At 37.8% G+C, this 19,284-nt stretch overlaps 1 protein-coding gene across 2 annotated transcripts in view; it reads left to right on the plus strand.

Annotated features, from left to right (window-relative positions):
• Window positions 1–19,284, plus strand: part of LOC125231137 (monocarboxylate transporter 4-like) — a 110,415-nt gene that overhangs the window by 70,447 nt on the left and 20,684 nt on the right. The window contains exons 3-4 of one of the 2 annotated variants that reach the window (XM_048136498.1): window positions 966–1,141; window positions 6,474–6,633. In XM_048136498.1, coding sequence (XP_047992455.1) covers window positions 1,012–1,141; window positions 6,474–6,633 — 290 coding nt within the window. In that variant the 5' untranslated portion in view covers window positions 966–1,011. Of the gene's footprint in view, window positions 1–965; window positions 1,142–6,473; window positions 6,634–7,107; window positions 7,205–19,284 lie in introns of those variants that run through there. The other variant, XM_048136497.1, reaches the window with a different exon arrangement.

Consider the following 19,284-nt stretch of genomic DNA (forward strand, 5'->3'; position numbering starts at 1 on the left):
CTGTCACAATAGTAAGTTTAGGTTAGGTTTGAACTGTGACCCCACAGAAACGAATCCTGTCAAAAAAGTAGGTTTAGGTTAGGTTTGAGCTGTGACCCCACAGAAACGAATCCTGTCATAAAAGTAGGTTTAGGTTAGATTTGAACTGTGACCCCACAGAAACGAATCCTGTCACAATAGAAGGTTTAGGTTAGGTTTGAACTGTGACCCCACAGAAACGAATCAGCAGCAAAACAGCAGGCGCATATCACCTGTATGGTATTCGTTTTGTATATTCTATTACTTCAACGTTATACCACATTATACTTATAGGAAACAATATTATATGTAACAAACATTATATAATTTGAATTTATGCTATCTAAAATTATATATAACAGCAATTTTACTAATTGAACTTTATACCATACAAAATTATACAAATTGAAATTATACCTTCTACCGAATATACCATACGTTTGTATACGTTCTATTACTTACCCTATAAAAACGCAGTTTTCGTCGTATTAAGTAGATATGACAGTACACCATAATTCAGACTACCCTATTCTAAATTCACCCAAAACTAAATAAATACTGTATTCACTAAGAAGTACCTACCTAGACGTGGTTGTTTCAACAATTATTCAATCTCTTCACAACACGTTTAGTAGTAAATAGTTTCAGTAATTACTTTATTCACATACATACATGATACAATTTGCAGGAATAGAGGTATAAAGGCGAACTTATCTTCAGGGATCTATTCCAGCTACTGCTACAGCTTTGTTACCTAATGTTTATTTAACACCTTGTATGAAGGAGCGAATTCCTTCCAACACAAGTGTCAAAGTTAAAAGGAGGATTCGACACCTTAGGAAACCATGTTTGATAAATAAATGAATTTTGAATTTTTATGAGCTAACCTTGACACTAAACTTTTGAACTCATAAAAGACGAAAAGTGACTTTTGTATGTGTTGATAGGTAGCGAGTGCGCGGGCGCGGGTGCGGGTGCAGCCATGGCCGGCTGATGGAGGCGGGCTGGTGGTCGCCGTCGCCGTCGGCCTCGCCGCCGCCGCCACCCCGCGCCCCGCCGCCGCGCTGCCGATGTAGACCGCTTTCTACCAGCTACACCTGCCTGCCGCACTATGCTGAGACAAGTAAGTGGACTACTCGAGTCTACATAGTCTACGTCAGCCATGATCGATTGTGGAGGTATGTAGCTGGTGGACACTGCCACTGCGGCTACACCGCGCTTCATGGCCGCGCTGCCGATGTAGACCGCTTTCTACACCTGCCTGCCGCACTGAGACTAGTAAGAATCAGTGCTCTAGACTACACACTATGTAAACCATGGTTCACTGACGGAGGCTCGCTGGCGGTCAGCACACCCCGCGCCCCGCCGCCGCGCTGCCGATGTAAACCGCTGTCTTCTAGCTACACCTGCCCGCCGCATTATGCTGATACAAGTACGTATACCGTGCTGTGTCCGAACTAGTTACATTCTTACACACTCCTGCTATAATCGGCTGATGGAGTCAGCATTGGTCACCGTTAGGTTAGCATCACGACCGCCGCGCTACCAATGGAGACGTGCTTCTCACTCTAGGTAAGCCATTATAGGCTAATGGTGGCGGCTGTAGCTGATGGTCACTACCGCCGCGCTACGATGAGACCGAAGTAAATAAGATTGAGTGCTCAAAAATATCTAAACTTATTTATTATGTCACATTCTATGATAGTTGTGTATATGTCGCAGGGAAATGGCCAAAACAGTGATTTGATCAACTCTCTTTAGGGATATGATCAAATCACGCATGGCGAATCCGAATTTCATCATTTCTCAAGAAAATTTCAGTCATTTGACTAAATCCCTGACTCTGTTTAGTGTTTAGTGAAATCACAGAATCGGCCAATAGACACATCACGTTTCATCATTCTACTAGATTTGTTTAGGGATTTGATGAAATCCCTGAATCACAACAGTAAATTGACGAAACGAACTCAAAAAGTCAACTAGTTTTAACATTTCGCTAAACAAATTTAGAGAATGATAAAGTCTCAACTGGAATATGGTATATGGTGATTTGATAAAATCTCTGAACTGGTTTCGTGAAATGACGAAAGAAATAATCTAATCAATCAATTGATATATTAGATTCTTGCCTTCGTCGTTTCACGAAACCAGTTTGATTTGATAAAATCTCTAACTAGATTAGTGAAATGGTAAAATAATATGTCAAAATAGGTATTAAAATTATTTTTAAAACCAGCTATTTCAATCAAATATTAGTTGGTTGTAAACTGAAACGTAATCTAAACTGTATAAATTCGTTTCGTCAAGTTACTGTCGATGTTTAGGGATTTTATCCGGAATCTAGTGAAATGACGAAACGTGGCGTGTCTATTGGCCGATTTTGTGATTTCACTAAACAGAGTCAGAGATTTAGTCAAATGACTGACATTTTCTAGAGAAATAATGAAATGAAATCGCAATTTTGACATCCTGCGTGATTTATTCATATCCCTTAGAGATTTAATCAAATCTCTGTTTTGACTATTTCCCTGCGACATATATAAATTTTAAATGAACCTGTGTTCAAAGCTTATGCGATTAGTAATACACATAATATGAGAAAAGTCACCAGTAGTGTAGTGTTTTCGCTAAACGGACATCCTTCAAAGTTAGTTTCGATATGTCGACAAGGTCGAGAGGGCTAACAGCAAAGTAGGGTAAAAAGTTATAGATAAGTTGGGGGAAGTTCGTAAAGTGGCTTCTTTTGACGACACTATTCAGAAACTTTAGAGTTTCAATGGCGGCACAATCAACTATTATGTACTTCCTAAAATAGAAAACAAATTTGTTAGGTTATATTACAGCACACCTTTAGTGACGTACTTTAATAGTAGCTAGTTATGAAATTAAATTTTCTTGAGAAAGTTGCAAAATAGACAAAATTACGAATACTAATTTGTTGGAAAAGTTCCCCTAAATAACACACAATTGAGAATTACACTCAATAGTTTGCATTTTTTCCACGAACAGGGGGGCGATTCTTGAATTTCGGTCATTTGATTTCGTGAAATTCATTCAATAATATCTCGACTACTAGCGATTTAAATTCTACTAACAAAATCGAAAACGAGTAGTCATTACCACTAGGTTTAAAGTTACTAGCCGTCCTTTTTTTCAAAAATATATAGCATAACGTCGTTTTCCAGACATTCGAACGGCGAATTCGTGCGTTCGAAATTCAAAAAACAATCCCCAGTACTAACCCCTCACTAATACACCTGCCTAGCTTTTGTGAGTGAGTACTGAGTAGTAAAGTAACCAGAGATCGGATTTTTGTGCGTCATCTCATACCAAAAGTCATAAAAATGACGTAAGTCACTAAGAATGTCGCATATCCGTCCGATCTCTGATAGTTATTATTAAGTTAGTCGCATATTCGCATTTATACTGATCAATTAATGTGAAAGTTCATTAGGAACCTATTCTACAAGATTGACTATGGGAATCCGAGATTTCATTACGAAGCAACTTACTTTGACTTGCGAAAGTGTTGTAGACGAATTGGCAAGAGATGTGCGGCTGGCTGCGTTTGAAAAGAACGATCAATCAGCAACATGAAATAAGAACACAAAGGAAATGTTCCTTACCTTGTTAATCTTTCACGAAGCTTTTTTTCGTCCTCTTGTTGTTTTTATCCTAATTGCGGCGGGATGAACCAACAGGTAATAGTCGTAATAGTGAAACTGTTTGCTTGCTTAAAGTAAAATCCACAATCCTACGGACTAAATTGACAAATGACTGACAGGTAAAGTGTTACCAACAACAGCTAAATAAAAATAGTAAAGGATAATATATCGATAACAATATATCGACAAGTTGCAAAGTACATAATTATAACAGACTAGTTTAAATCAAGAATAAGTAAATCAGTTTAAAATAAGAGGTACACATTTTGGTTTGTTCGATTTTCGTGGTAGTGGACGGATAACATGCGTTTTTACCCACTAGTTTTAAAAGCATAAAAAAACCGGCCAAGAGCGTGTCGGGCCACGCTCAGTGTAGGGTTCCGTAGTTTTCCGTATTTTTCTCAAAAACTACTGAACCTATCAAGTTCAAAACAATTTTCCTAGAAAGTCTTTATAAAGTTCTACTTTTGTGATTTTTTTCATATTTTTTGAACATATGGTTCAAAAGTTAGAGGGGGGGGACGCACTTTTTTTTCCTTTAGGAGCGATTATTTCCGAAAATATTAATATTATCAAAAAACAATCTTAGCAAACCCTTATTCATTTTTAAATACCTATCCAACAATATATCACACGTTGGGGTTGGAATGAAAAAAAAAATATCAGCCCCCACTTTACATGTAGGGGGGGTACCCTAATAAAACATTTTTTTCCATTTTTTATTTTTGCACTTTGTTGGCGTGATTGATATACATATTAGTACCAAATTTCAGCTTTCTAGTGCTAACGGTTACTGAGATTATCCGCGGACGGACGGACGGACGGACGGACGGACGGACGGACGGACGGACGGACGGACGGACAGACAGACATGGCGAAACTATAAGGGTTCCTAGTTGACTACGGAACCCTAAAAAGGTTTCCGAGCCTGTAGGTAAAAAATAAAATACCCTGTCCGACGATAACTTTACTAGTCTTTATTATAAAATATTATTCATTCCCAGCCGGTGTATTATGCTTCCAATTTTATCACATATCTATGTGGATAAAGTATCTATGACGCTTTGGCAAGTATATCATAAAATATGTATCTATAATAATTTTCAAATAATATTATTGCTGGTTTGGGTTAAATTGTGGTGTAGGCGAGAGGCTGGCAACCTGTCACTGCAATGTCACAGTTTCGTTTTCTTTCAACCCCTTATTTGCCAAGAGTGGCACTGAAGCTTTAGTAGTTTCATGTGCTCTGCCTACCCCTTTATGGGATACAGGCGTGATTGTATGTATGTATGTATGTTGAAATTAAAATTTTATCTTTAATTAGAGGTCTACAGAGCTTGATCTGTCGAAATCACTGAAAAAGTTATTATATTGATTAGCCGATCAAATTGCCAATTTGATTGTCCGGTCTGGGTGCACCTTAAACCTACGATGTAATAATAATTTTAATATCGATGAGAACGACACTGGCCAAACTGTGGCAACATTTGTTCACACTTGTTTTATTCACACAAGTTCACATTTGTTTTACTTTAGTTACAAGCGGAAGTCTCTTTCCAACTTGTCATATTAGACAGTGACTACCACTTGTAGCTTCGAGACAAGGGCCCCAGACCTAATTTATGTACATGTTTATCCCTAATGGCGAAAACATTTTATATTATATATGCACGGAAAGCTACTGTAAATATTTAATTTAATACACTTTATTTTTCTTTCGCAAGGGAAGCTCCTTTACGTTATCCTGCTTATCCCGTAAAAAACGCTTCTTTTTAATAAGATTTAAGGCCAATTTTTCCTTACCGAAAGACAATACAAACATTTATGAAAATATTTAAATACCAAGAAATAACAAAGAAGATTGTAATTGAAAATATAATTATAACTCTAAGACCAAATCTACCTCAGAGATGGCAGGGGGCGCCGTTAAGCCTTCGGTAATTGTGTCATATACTTGAAAATTTCGACCCTTGCCGCCGTGACCGGTTGGCCGAGTGGTTGAGGCATCCGTGGCTATAACGGAGTACGCTGGTTCGAATCCAGCATCGGACACTTGGAGGCCTTGGTCATTTTTTCTTTGTATATGACATTGATTTCAGTTTATAATTATAACTGTTATAGTATTTTTCAACTGGGGGGTCTCTATTGGTTCCCATAAACTCTTAACTCATTATGTATCATTTGTCCACATTTTCGTTAGTCATCATTTATTTTTTTCTCAGTAACGCGTAACTTTTCAGGATTGCCAAAAAACGAGCCTAACCTAACCCTACTAATCTATAGAAGACCTTAATGAAAACCCTGAAAAGTTAACCGTTAAGATTCTGGCAATCATTACAATAACTCACCAATAACTTGTGATCATTATGTCAAAACAAAAGGATCCGCAATAACACTGATAATTCAATATCTTCAAAAAATATATTCATTATTATTTTTCAAAAATATTTTGCGAAAATAGTATAAGTAGGTAATACGGATTTTTTTCTAGTGTCACAGAAACCATACCAGTAGAAAAATATTAGGTATAGTGTTCAACGAACAGCAGTCAAATTTCAATGTTGTATGGAAATTAATTCAAGAAGCAGATAGTTCAGCAACGCAGTATTTACGATTAAAGGGTATATATGAAGATGTGCAGTATTATAAGAACTTAGAATATTTCAACTAAGATTGTCTCATTTCAACATACAACAATATTTACTAGCCCCGAAAAAAAGAATGAGTATAGTTTTCCCGAGTCTTACTGATATTTTGTGTCCGCCAGACTATATCTAAGGGTTGTTCCAGATGGCTGGGCGACCGGCATGGAAGGCGAGGAGGAATCAACGGTGGGCGCGCTGCGCGAGCGAGAGCTGCGGTCTCTGCATCGCACCGTGCCCGCGCTGCGCCGCCGCGAGCTCGACACGAGGGCCATCAAACACCACTTCTACCCGGAGGGGGGCTGGGGGTAACTATCAACTGTGATGACTCTAGGGAGGAGAGGAAGAAGCGAGAGCTGCGGTCTCTGCACCGCACCGTGCCCACGCTGCGCCGCCGCGAGCTCGACACGAGGGCCATCAAACACCACTTCTACCCGGAGGGGGGCTGGGGGTAACTATCAACTGTGATGACTCTAGGGAGGAGAGGAAGAAGCGAGAGCTGCGGTCTCTGCACCGCACCGTGCCCGCGCTGCGCCGACGCGAGCTCGACACGAGGGCCATCAAACACCACTTCTACCCGGAGGGGGGCTGGGGTAACTATCAACTGTGATGACTCTAGGGAGGAGAGGAAGAAGCGAGAGCTGCGGTCTCTGCACCGCACCGTGCCCACGCTGCGCCGCCGCGAGCTCGACACGAGGGCCATCAAACACCACTTCTACCCGGAGGGGGGCTGGGGGTAACTATCAACTGTGATGACTCTAGGGAGGAGAGGAAGAAGCGAGAGCTGCGGTCTCTGCACCGCACCGTGCCCGCGCTGCGTCGCCGCGAGCTCGACATGAGGGCCATCAAACACCACTTCTACCCGGAGGGGGGCTGGGGGTAACTATCAACTGTGATGACTCTAGGGAGGAGAGGAAGAAGCGAGAGCTGCGGTCTCTGCACCGCACCGTGCCCGCGCTGCGCCGCCGCGAGCTCGACACGAGAGCCATCAAACATCACTTCTACCCGGAGGGGGGCTGGGGGTAACTATCAACTGTGCTAGATGACTGTAGGGAGGAGAAGGAGCGAGAACTGCGGTCTCTGCATCGTACCGTGCCCGCGCTGTGCCGCCGCGAACTCGACACGAGAGCCATCAAACACCACTTCTACCCGGAGGGGGGCTGGGGGTAACTATCAACTGTGATGACTCTAAGGAGGAGAGGAAGAAGCGAGAGCTGCGGTCTCTGCACCGCACCGTGCCCGCGCTGCGCCGCCGCGAGCTCGACACGAGAGCCATCAAACATCACTTCTACCCGGAGGGGGGCTGGGGGTAACTATCAACTGTGCTAGATGACTGTAGGGAGGAGAAGGAGCGAGAACTGCGGTCTCTGCATCGTACCGTGCCCGCGCTGTGCCGCCGCGAACTCGACACGAGAGCCATCAAACACCACTTCTACCCGGAGGGGGGCTGGGGGTAACTATCAACTGTACTAGATGACTGTAGAGAGGAGAAGGAACGAGAGCTGCGGTCTCTGCACCGCACCGTGCCCGCGCTGCGCCGCCGCGAGCTCGACACGAGGGCCATCAAACACCACTTCTACCCGGAGGGGGGCTGGGGGTAACTATCAACTGTGCTAGATGACTGTAGGGAAGTGTAGGAAGGAGCGAGAACTGCGGTCTCTGCATCGTACCGTGCCCTCGCTGCGAGCTCGTCACACGGGCCATCAAGCACCACTTCTACCCGGAGGGGGTTGGGGGTAACTATACTCTGTAACTACTGTAGTGGCTGGGACGAGAGCTGTGCACCGCACCATGCCTACTTTGCGCCGCCGCAGCTCGACACAAGGTTATAAACGCATAAAAGAAATGTCATTATTACTGTGAATTCGCATGCAAAATTGTGGGAGTTGGAATGTAATTCTTGTGGTAGTTTCTTTTTAATGCATACTAATATTATAAATGGGAAAGTGTGTGTGTCTGTTCGTTTGTCCGTCTTTAACTGCAAAACGGAGCGACGAATTGACTTGATTTTTTAAGTGGAAATAGTTGAAGGGACGGAGAGTGGCATAGGCTACTTTTTGTCTCTTTCAAACCCCCCACTTCCCTGAAATGGGGGGTGGAAATTTGTATTTAGCATTCCGCAATTTTCGAATTTAACGCGAGCAAAGCCGCGGGCAAAAGCTAGTAACTAATATTTACCAGTAATAGGTAGTATTTTCATTGCAATGTTGAACAAAAGCAATAAAACTACGAAGCAAAAGCAATAAAAGCGCTAAAAAACTCAAAAGGTAAACCCTCTTCCATCGACAAGCTATCAAAGTTGTCAGTCAATGTACCCTCGTTATTGAATACTTTTTCAGCCTTTAGAAGTGCAAAATAAAATCAAATGGCCGTGCATTCAGCATACGCCGCTGCACTAAGCCCTTCCTGCCTAGCCGGCAATCGTTGACGCGACGTGCCGATCGAAAAGAAGTCTGGCTCTGTCGCGCGATTACAGGAGAGCGATAAGGAAGGCTAGCTACGATACGCTTACGAATTGTATCCCGCTGTGTCGTTGACTAGGTACCCTGTCCAGTACAGCCATTCCTTCCTATTCGTGACTATTTGCGCCCATTAAGGCGATATATTTCCATAGACGCTGCGCGCACTCGTTTTTTGAAGCCGTTAAAAACATAGGAAAACGCAATAGAAAAATCTGAAAACGATATATGTTAAATTTCAGGATCTGGTGAGTATGTTATGGAGTTGAACAACATGAAAGTTACAACTTCGCTCGATAGAAAATGACTCCAAAGTTACCTCTTCTCTTAATACTGGGGACGCTATTGCTATGTCTTGTATGGGAACCCTGCATTTTATGATTAAGCACTGAGACTTGGCACAGTTGTTCATTGGGTGGCCCTGAGTAGATAAAGATCGGGAGGCATCGAGAGCCCCCCTTAATTTAGGAGGGAGGAGGGGGGGAAGGCTGGCGCCTCCGCGCTTCCTTTGAAACCATATTTCTCTAAAACTATACAAAATAGGGCATGCGATATATCATTTTCGGATAAATGAAGGACGAGGAATTCATTTTTGGAACAAAAAAAATGTATTTTAGAACAAAAATACAAAATAAAATGGGAAAATCTGAAAACAAGATTTTTTTTATACATATTATTGCACATTTCATGAAAACTGTAATGGTTTTTTCTAAATAAAAAATATTATTTAATAGCTACATTTATCTTGTTTAAGAAAATGTATAATTTGTTCTAGAAATATATTATACGACGAGTGATAAAAAATAATTTACATCGCCCGATAGGGTGATTTGAATGCTCATTTCATTAAGTTTTGTCAATGATTTCAGGTATAATCACTATTTAACACACGAAAGCCGTAATCATTGTCTTTTATGGCTATTTTTGTGATTAATGTACTTAAAATAAAAAAAATACAAAAATTAAAAAAAAAATGTGATAACTTTTTTATAACATTATCCTATTTTGTTCTTTCTATACAATGTATATCTAAAAGCAATAAATATGAATAAAAAGCCACATTTATGTAGTTTATAAAAATATATAGTTTGTTATATAAATATATTACGAAACGCGAGATAAAAAATAATGAAAGTGACGTGGCAGGGCGACCTTGATGTACGGTACGGGTCAGCTTGTATGATTCGATGAGGTGAGGTAAAGGTACTCAAAGCTCTCAAAAAGTGTAGTTATTTAGAGTACTTCAAATTAAACAACATACTCCTATATAGTCTGAATTTAACTATTTATATTACATGAAATGATCGATTGATATGATAGGTCACATATATACATCTGATCCTAATACATACATCTTGTGAAATAGTAGTTATCTATATGATTTGCATAATTTATGGATAATTCTTACTTGACATATTTATTATTCCAGATCTGCGTCATGTACTTTGGTTAACGAGTGCCGAAAATAGTTATTAACTAAAAAAGACCGCCAAATTAACAGCATTTCACCGACAAAAGCTGCCTTACACCATTTTTGTAAGGGTTATAGGTATATCAAGGTGTCCATGTATGGGGTCAACTAAACCCAATTCAAAATTTGCCATTATTTGCTACTTGTGGCTGGACGAAAGTCTGTAACAATTGGGATTTGGGAGCCTACTTGCCCGCAACGTTGCCTGTTGCTGCAGAAATATGCCTCGAAATTGTCGGATGCAGGTGTAAAAAAACAGTTCCGCGTAAGGTGCAACCGTAAAAAAAGACTTTTAAATTAAATGTTCGGAGCTGATGTGCTTATGCAGTGGATGTTGTGATATATACATAATTAAATTCAGACTATTCATGTTGTTTTATTTGAATACGAGTATCTCAAAATAGCTACACTTTTTGAGAGCCTTGAGTACTAGCCCCGATACACATGTTTTCGTCTAGTCAGACCATTTTTTGAGGTTCTCCTTTGTACAAAAGCAATGTCTTAGTTCAAAAATCATTAATGCTAATACGAATCCAGTTTATTTTTTATGGCACTATTGCGCAATAACTAACTGTCATTGATACTGAAAGGAAGAATATGACGATTTTTATTTTATCTTTTATGGATGGGTAAAACCGATTTAAGGGGGCCCAAAGGAAGTAACTAAATTCTGCTAGTAAACTAAAAAATCTTCAAGCCTATGCATGCAGAACTGCTTTAGGAGAGGAGAACGTGATTAAGACATTTTTTTTGCAATAGAAGTCACATGCAATTTTATTTTACAATCAAAAGTTATTTGTTATACAAGGGGGCAAAGTTGTATTTTAACGCCGAGTGTGGAATTGAAAAACGAGCAAGTGAAAGGATTCTATAGTTGAACCACGAGCGAAGCGAGTGGTTCGAGAATAGAATCTTGAACTTGCGAGTTTTTTAATACACGAGAAGTAAAATACATTTGCACCCGAGTGTAACACAAAACTTTTCCCCTCACTATGGCGAGGAAACTACAACGTAAAAATGCGTTTATCACTACTTCCAGTAGTTCCAAAGGTGGTAAATCATCTTGATTCATAGATTCACCTACTTTTATCAATTTTAAAGCAGTTAATTTGACTTTATTCAAGGTCAAATTACTTTACTCACTAGTGGATAAAATGCGTTTTTACCCGCTGGTATTAAAGGACAAAACACGTGTTTCCGAGCTAGTGAGGGGAAAACTATATTATAGGACTTTTACAATTTTCTGTACTGGGTCGTGATATACTTACATGTGTAAACGTTATTAGAATAAGTATATTTCTGTATTACTAGACGAACTCCACTGCATAGCGGGTAGTACCTTTACCTCACCTCATCGAATAATGCAAGCTGACCCGTACATTAAAATTTTCATTTTCATTATTTTTTATCTCGCGTTTCGTAATATATTTATATAACAAACTATATATTTTTATAAACTGTATAAATGTGGCTTTTTATTATTGATATTTATTGCTTTTAGATATATATTGTGTAGAAAGAACAAAATAGGATAATGTTAAAAAAATTTATCACATTTTTAATATTTTTTAAAATTTTTGTATTTTTTTTTATTCTAAGTACATTAATCACTAAAATAGCCATAAACTACAATGATTACGGCTTTCGTGTGTTAAAAATAGTGATTATACCTGAAATCATTGACAAAACTTATTGAAATGAGCATTCAAATCACCCTATCGGGCGATGTAAATTATTTTTTATCACTCGTCCTATAATATACTTCTATAACAAATTATACATTTTCTAAAACTAGATAAATGTAGCTATTAAATGATATTTTTTATTTAGAAAAAACCATTACAGTTTTCATAAAATGTGCAATAATATGTATAAAAAAAAATCTCGTTTTCAGATTTTCCCATTTTATTTTATATTTTTGTTCTAAAATACATTTTTTTTGTTCCAAAAATGAATTCTTCGTTCTTCATTTATCCGAAAATGATATATCGCATGCCCTATTTTGTATAGTTTTAGAGAAATATGGTTTCAAAGGAAGCGCGGCGGCGCCAGCCTTCCCCCCCTCTTCCCTCCTAAATTAAGGGGGGCTCTCAATGCCTCCCGATCTTTATCTATTCAGGGCCACCCAAGGAACAACCTGTGCCAAGTCTCAGTGCTTAATCATAAAATGCAGGGTGTTGTGCAATAGCGTCCCCAGTATAACAATAAATCGTTCCCATGGCTATGATAAGAACTTTTTTGACTTGTTTTTTACATCAATATATAGGTAATAAGATTATCTAGACGAATCTGATGAGTTTGTGCCGGTAGCGTCATTAAAATAATATAATATTTACCAAATACTACCAAATCCGCAAAGGAAAGATGGAACAACTATGAACCCAATTTTAAGACCTGTTACTAATCCTGTTTCTGCAAAAAAAAATAATAATTTTTAAATTGTTTTGAAATTGAAAACATTTTCGATGGCACTTATGGCCTCTTCAGTCGCGCGGCGGCGCTTTCAGAGGATGGACCTGTGTCAGTTTTCTCCGCGTGGTCACGTGACATTAAAACAATGGGGAACAAAGCTTTGAGGAGGCAGAAAAAATAATTGCGTGCTAGAAAACAAATAAATAAAGAAAATTCTAATCAAAGCCCGTGAAAAGGTAAGAAAATGATAATTTATATATGCACGTAAGTATTTCATTTTCATATGATGTTATCAAGTGACATTTACGATATCTAAACATCATAGATTTTATAAACCCCTAGATGACGGGTCTGTGACGTCATTACAGCACAACTTTTCCACTTAGAAAATATATGACTGATGTCCAGCTAGTGAACAAACTTACGAAAAATTTTCATAAAAATATTGAATCGTTCGAAAGAAAAGGCGGCGGTAGGTACAGTACTGATTGAAGATCAGGTACGGTAGGTATTTCTGTCTTTCAAAATTTGGTATAAGGTTAATTAGATCGTGCTACCCTCCGTCTATATTTTTTCCGTGTCTATGCCAAACATGTGGCCAGCCTGACAGAAATTTTGTTTGACAACTATCGCCATTTTTCCACAATAGTTAAAAGATTTCAGTATTTTAACTTCTCAATAAATTTTGATGAAAGTCCATAATCATACATTGATAAAGCTGGACAATTTTTTTATATTTTTATTTGGTGGTATGATTACGGTACTTGATATTTAAAGATATTTGTCTAATTTGCAAGATTATATGAATCCTTCAACAAGCTGTCTGACTCCTTTGACAATAGTCGATACTTGATATGAATATTACTTGAGAATTCAAGGTAGGCATAGAATGGTATTGATAATTTATCCTGTGCTGGGTTGTATTCCATTTGGAGGTACGGTAGTGGCGGTAGTGCCCCCGCCAACACGAGTCAAGCGAAGAGAAAAGCTGTTTTCTTGAAGCATTTTGTCGTTCTTCTGAATTGTCGAATTTTGGGTCTGGTTTACAGATAAATATAATTGTCAGGATATGATATCAATAGCAACTTTATTAAATAGACAAAGTTTCAATTGCATAGTTTTCATAATTTAGATTTTATTCATATCTTAATATAAATAGCACAGATTTCATCAGTGACTGGCTGAGTGACTTCATCATGTTTGAAGTTGTAGGTTCATAAATAACAAGAATAAAATTCGAAACTTTGGCATATATACAGCTTAAAGGCTTTCAATATGAAAATGAAAAAGCGTTATTTATTCACGACTGACAAATTTTATGTGTCTTTTTAAACAACAGTGACATGACATAATATCTTTTTACATAAAGTCTATGGTCAAAGAAGCTGATGGTTACTGTGTTCCGTTAACAATAGGTTTATAAGAAAAAACTTCTACATAAAGTAGAAAACACGCCGAGATGTTAATCTTTCTCCTCCTCCCGCCTCCCCATTTTTATGTCCCCATTTTCGGTTTTTTTTATATATTCAGGAAAACCGTAAAAGTTACAGTTATGATGTTTAGGAGAAGTAGGTATATTTCCATAAAATTCTCCACAGAGTATTGTCTTTGCAGGTAAATAATTGTAACTCGTAATTTTCAAATTATGCTCCTATTTATTATGGGACTAATGATGAAAACGCAAAAAAAAATCTATTGTAATCATTTCGACTGTTATGATACAGCTCATTTCTATGGAACATCCAATTTTTTTTTCGTGGTTTCAGCTTTGGACCCTTAATAAAAGTTGTTCAAAATGACCTCAAAAGTCACTATGCAAAGTTTGAATGGTCCTTTTCATTTCACCCTGTCGATCTGTAGCTAAGTTTCGACGATGGCAGTTGGAGAATCCGAAAAAATCGATAAAATTGATTGTAGCTTATGGACGTCCTTAAAAGCAACGACAACGCTGACCAAACATACTGTAACTATAAATCATTCGTATTACTTACACAAATGATGAAACCTAATAAAAAAAAATAAGCGGTGATCGTTTAGGTACTATCAGGCGATACAGCTGCTCATTTGCCTCCTATTTCATGAAAAAACTAAGAAAGCCCAGTTAAAATACGGCGATCATTATACTGCGATCCGTCTGTGTCATGCTGCCGCGCGAATTTGAATTCCCGTGTGCGACAAGCGAACAGAGCCGCGCAGGCGGGGCGGCCCGGACGCCGCGCACCTCACCCCCTTGGTTTGGTTAGTTTGACAGATCATCTCGCCTTAATTTCCAAGTCCATTGCGCTATCTGATTGGAGGTCGGCCAGCGCTTCTGCAATTCACTCTCTAATAGATACGATAAAGAACAATATTGATTGTTTTTGTTACACGACGGGAAAACATTCAAGAGTAGGCTGCGCTTATATTGCCTTTCGAACCATATTTAAGTTCGTTACTTTGGCACTCAAGTACGAGTAGAATATATTAAACCTAAGTGCGTTTTCACATTATCCAATCCGATATCGGATGTAGGACCGATATCCCATACATTACAGGCGCCATCTTGGATTTTTTCCATTGAAATCCTTACTGACTTAAATAATGTGAAAACGGACTAATAGTGATAAATTTTATCATAATAGAAATGTATTGAATGGATTGATTTGAAGTCACGTGAGTTGCATTCGTTAAACCCTGAAGTAGCATTTTGTTATTGTGTTAAATTTATAAAGGTGTTAAATCATTAATCTCGATGTTAAATCATTTTATATTTGCATAATTTTCCTGGCAGATGAATTCGTGTTTAAGTACCAGCTTTCGTGGCTGTCAGTCTGTCGCAGTTTGAATAATTTCCGACAGAAACATTTAGATATTTCATTAAATAATTAGTCTACTGACTGGTTTTATGATCTCAAAATAGTCAAAATTTGTACGAGGGCCATTTTTTTCAAAGTTGTCCACCCCACTTTTTTTGTAATATGGGTATTTTTGATTCGATTCATACTCAGAATCGAGAACTCCTTCGATCCTGATAGGAGAAAAGAAGTGTCCCAAGATTTCCATACATTTTTTTCGAACCTTCCATTCCGTTACCGCCATACAAAATGTATGAAAAAGTGGTAACGGACTTTTTTTCTCCTATTAGGATTGAAAGAGCTGGCGATTCTAAGTGGAAAACACATAAAAATTTCCAAATCTAAAAAAAGTGGGGTGGACAACTTTGAAAAAAATGGCCCACGAAGGCGACTCGTGTCGTTTATTGGTGTAAGTATCAAAGTCGAATGTTCAAATAGATATTAGGAAAGAAAAACAGATTGCAATGATTTTGAATATAATTGAAATCCCAAATAAAACAATACCAAACTAAAGTAAGTACATACAATACGATACCCGAAAAGGAACTCGAAACGAGTGGTGATAAATTAAAAGGGAATGTTTTAAATAGAGTTCGACAAATGACGAAATTCCTCGGTTTCACATAAACTTATTATAAGTATCTATACATAATCCCTAGCCATGATGAGCAGTCGTTATTATTGATATATAATATCGTTTACAAAACCAAAAATAAGCAACCGAAGCAAACTTATAAAGATTATGGAGGCTCATTGAATTGAAATTGATCCCTCTGTTTGTTTATTTAAATGAATTCGCGGTATCCGATTTCCAATCGAACCAAACCAAACCCGCGGCCGGAATGAATCTCACAATTTACTATTAAGCCCTAACTTTTATTTCTTTCCCAGTGGTAATGCCTGTGCTGGGATCTCTTTCTCCGAGTATTTTACAATTTATTAATTAAAAAGTCTTTTACGCTTGAATTTATTCCACATGCTTCAAATAGGTGGCTGTTAGAAAAGAGGTAAAAGGGGACGACCGCACTGAAACTAGTCTTTCGTCTAAACATAGTCCTCAATTTTTTTTTCTGAAGATAATATTTATTCACAGTTTTCGCGAGGAACCCGCTCAACATTAACAGCGTATTCTTGATCGCATATTAAGAATAAAATATCATATGAACTTGTCTATGATCGCCTAGTTTCAGATTTATTGCCAATTTAAAAAATATAGTCTCTGTGTTGGCCATTTCCCTGCGACATATATATTATTGATACTCAGTACAACTGCGCCATTATGGGGCACTATGGAGCATTATGGAGTCTCACAGTCCTCATTGATAGATGTTAAAAAGTGACAAGGAAAACGTTTAAAAAATTAGATTTTCAGATAAAAAAAATAAAAAATAAAACTCGTTTTAAGAGCCAACTTTATGAGTAACATTTACTTTTTGTGCGGAAATATGTCCAAAAATAGTTAAAAAAAAATGCAAAAAAAATGTTTTCGCCAAAAATTGTTCAAATTCATTTAAAGCTCCTGTGGGTTCCTCGCGACTCGCGAGCACTTTGTATAGAATTTGATGTATTTCAGTCATAGCTATAGTCTTCGTTTGTTTTTTTCTAGTTTATGAATATTGTAAAAATAGGAGCAAAAATCTGTCTACATCCCAGAATTTTAATTGTATCTATCACAATATTGGAAAATTCGAAATTATTTATATGCCAGGGCAAAGTTATAAATATATTCATCAAATTATGTGAAAATCATTACCTACATTATATGTAAAGGATTTCTACGCGGGTCTTTTTATAATACCAGCATAGGTATATGTATAAAACTCGTTTTAGATGTATTTTCCATAAAGTTAATATTTCGGGAATATAATTAGGACAACGTTTGATTGCAAAACCGATCGTCCTCCATCCTCGCATTTTTTAATACTACGTCGGTGGCAAACAAGCATACGGCCCGCCTGATGGGAAGCGGCCACCGTAACCTATGGACGCCTGCGACTCAAGGAGTGTCACATGCGCTTTGCCAACCCATTAGAAACTTGTACACTCATTTTTGCTGTGTTAAGTACACAGCGAAAAGCATGTATTGCTGAACGAACCTAAGATAGTCAATACGAATGTCAAGTTTACGACTTACGTACAATGTAACTATATATGTATAGCTCACACCAAATAAATCCGTCTCCGTATCCTTTTTCAGCGTTCTCAGAAGTATTTATTTTAGGGCGATTGGATTCTTGTCTATCACAGTATTCCCGGTTGCCAAATCGCGATGGATAAAACAAGTTTGGAGAAAGCTATTCCTGAGGCTGGAATTTGAGTGGGATTCAAACTAAAGTGATATGAACAGTTAAGTGATATATACATATGTAAGAAAATAGGTCACAAGTTATTCAAAAGCCTAATACCTTGTAGTCAAAATGTCTTTAATTTCCATTCTAACTCATCAGATACTGGCTAAACCCATGTATTATTTAATCAATTCATATCACATTATGATCCTCAACCTTTAAAATAATAAAATTGTGCTGGAATATTGATATTTTATAGAATGGTTTGTTTACATTGTTGACAATTTCTATTGACGGCGAATTTACGCATATTATTCGAAAATATGTACCTATTATTTTCACACTTGACTATACGAAACACTTTATATTTTAATAGAAAATAAGTGAAGAATACGTGAATGTCTATAATATTGAAATTTAAATATAAACAGAGCCTGTGCGGAAAAAGAAGTCAGCAGACTGTAGGGCCCCATACATGTCTCTTTCCAAACAGACCAACGATCTTTGTTTTATATTTATAACTAGCTTTTGTTCGCGGCTTCGCTCGCGTTAAATATGAAAATTGCGGAATGCTTCATACAAACTTCCACCCCCCATTTTAAGTAAATGGGGTAATAGAAAGAGACAAAAAGTAGCCTATGTACCCTCTGTCCCGTCAACTATCTCCGCTTAAAAAATCACGTTAATTCGTCGCTCCGTTTTGCCATGAAAAACGGACAAACAGACAGACACACACACTTTCCCATTTATAATATTAGTATGGATAAAATTTTTGGGCAATTACATACATTATACTAATTGTAATTATATACTGTTTAATGTATGCATCTATAGCTATTTCATAAACTAACTTGAACATTTGCAAGCTGTCATCCCACCTAGTGGTTAATCCTAATCAGCTTCCAAGTTGTCACAGTGAACTTATATGCCACGGTTACCTGTCTTGGGATTAAAGGGGTTCCAGAGTGTTCTGGACAGATCGTAAACTCGGGATCGTAGTTTGCTTGACAAGTTGACATGCGGAGGAAATGTCCCTCGCGACAACTCGATCCATTGATACAATTTGGATATTGCTTATATAATTTTTCATCACATTTGCTGTTTAAAGGTCTCATTGCGTCTATGTGTACTGAAGAATAATGTACTATTTTATTCCCAAGGGAGTAATGGATTTCGTTTTAAAAATTAATACAAGCCGTACAATACTTCAGGCAAAGGATGTTTCAATCAGCCAAGGATTTTTTTTGCACAACTAAAATTTGACTATTAAGCTATAAAAAAATATTATACGGTATGAAAAATGCATTTTATTTATGTTTTACAATTATTTCAGTGCATTTTACATTTATTTTGTAAATTTCACGTAGATAAATCGTTATAATTTGCAATCTGGCAGGAAATTGTGACGGCCATCTCGATTTGCGCTTAAGCGCGTTGCCATAGCAACGGGCAGTACAACACCGCCATTCATTGAAGGATAATTATTATGATTTTT

Source organism: Leguminivora glycinivorella, chromosome 11, assembly GCF_023078275.1.
Source record: "Leguminivora glycinivorella isolate SPB_JAAS2020 chromosome 11, LegGlyc_1.1, whole genome shotgun sequence".
NCBI lineage: Eukaryota > Metazoa > Arthropoda > Insecta > Lepidoptera > Tortricidae > Leguminivora > Leguminivora glycinivorella.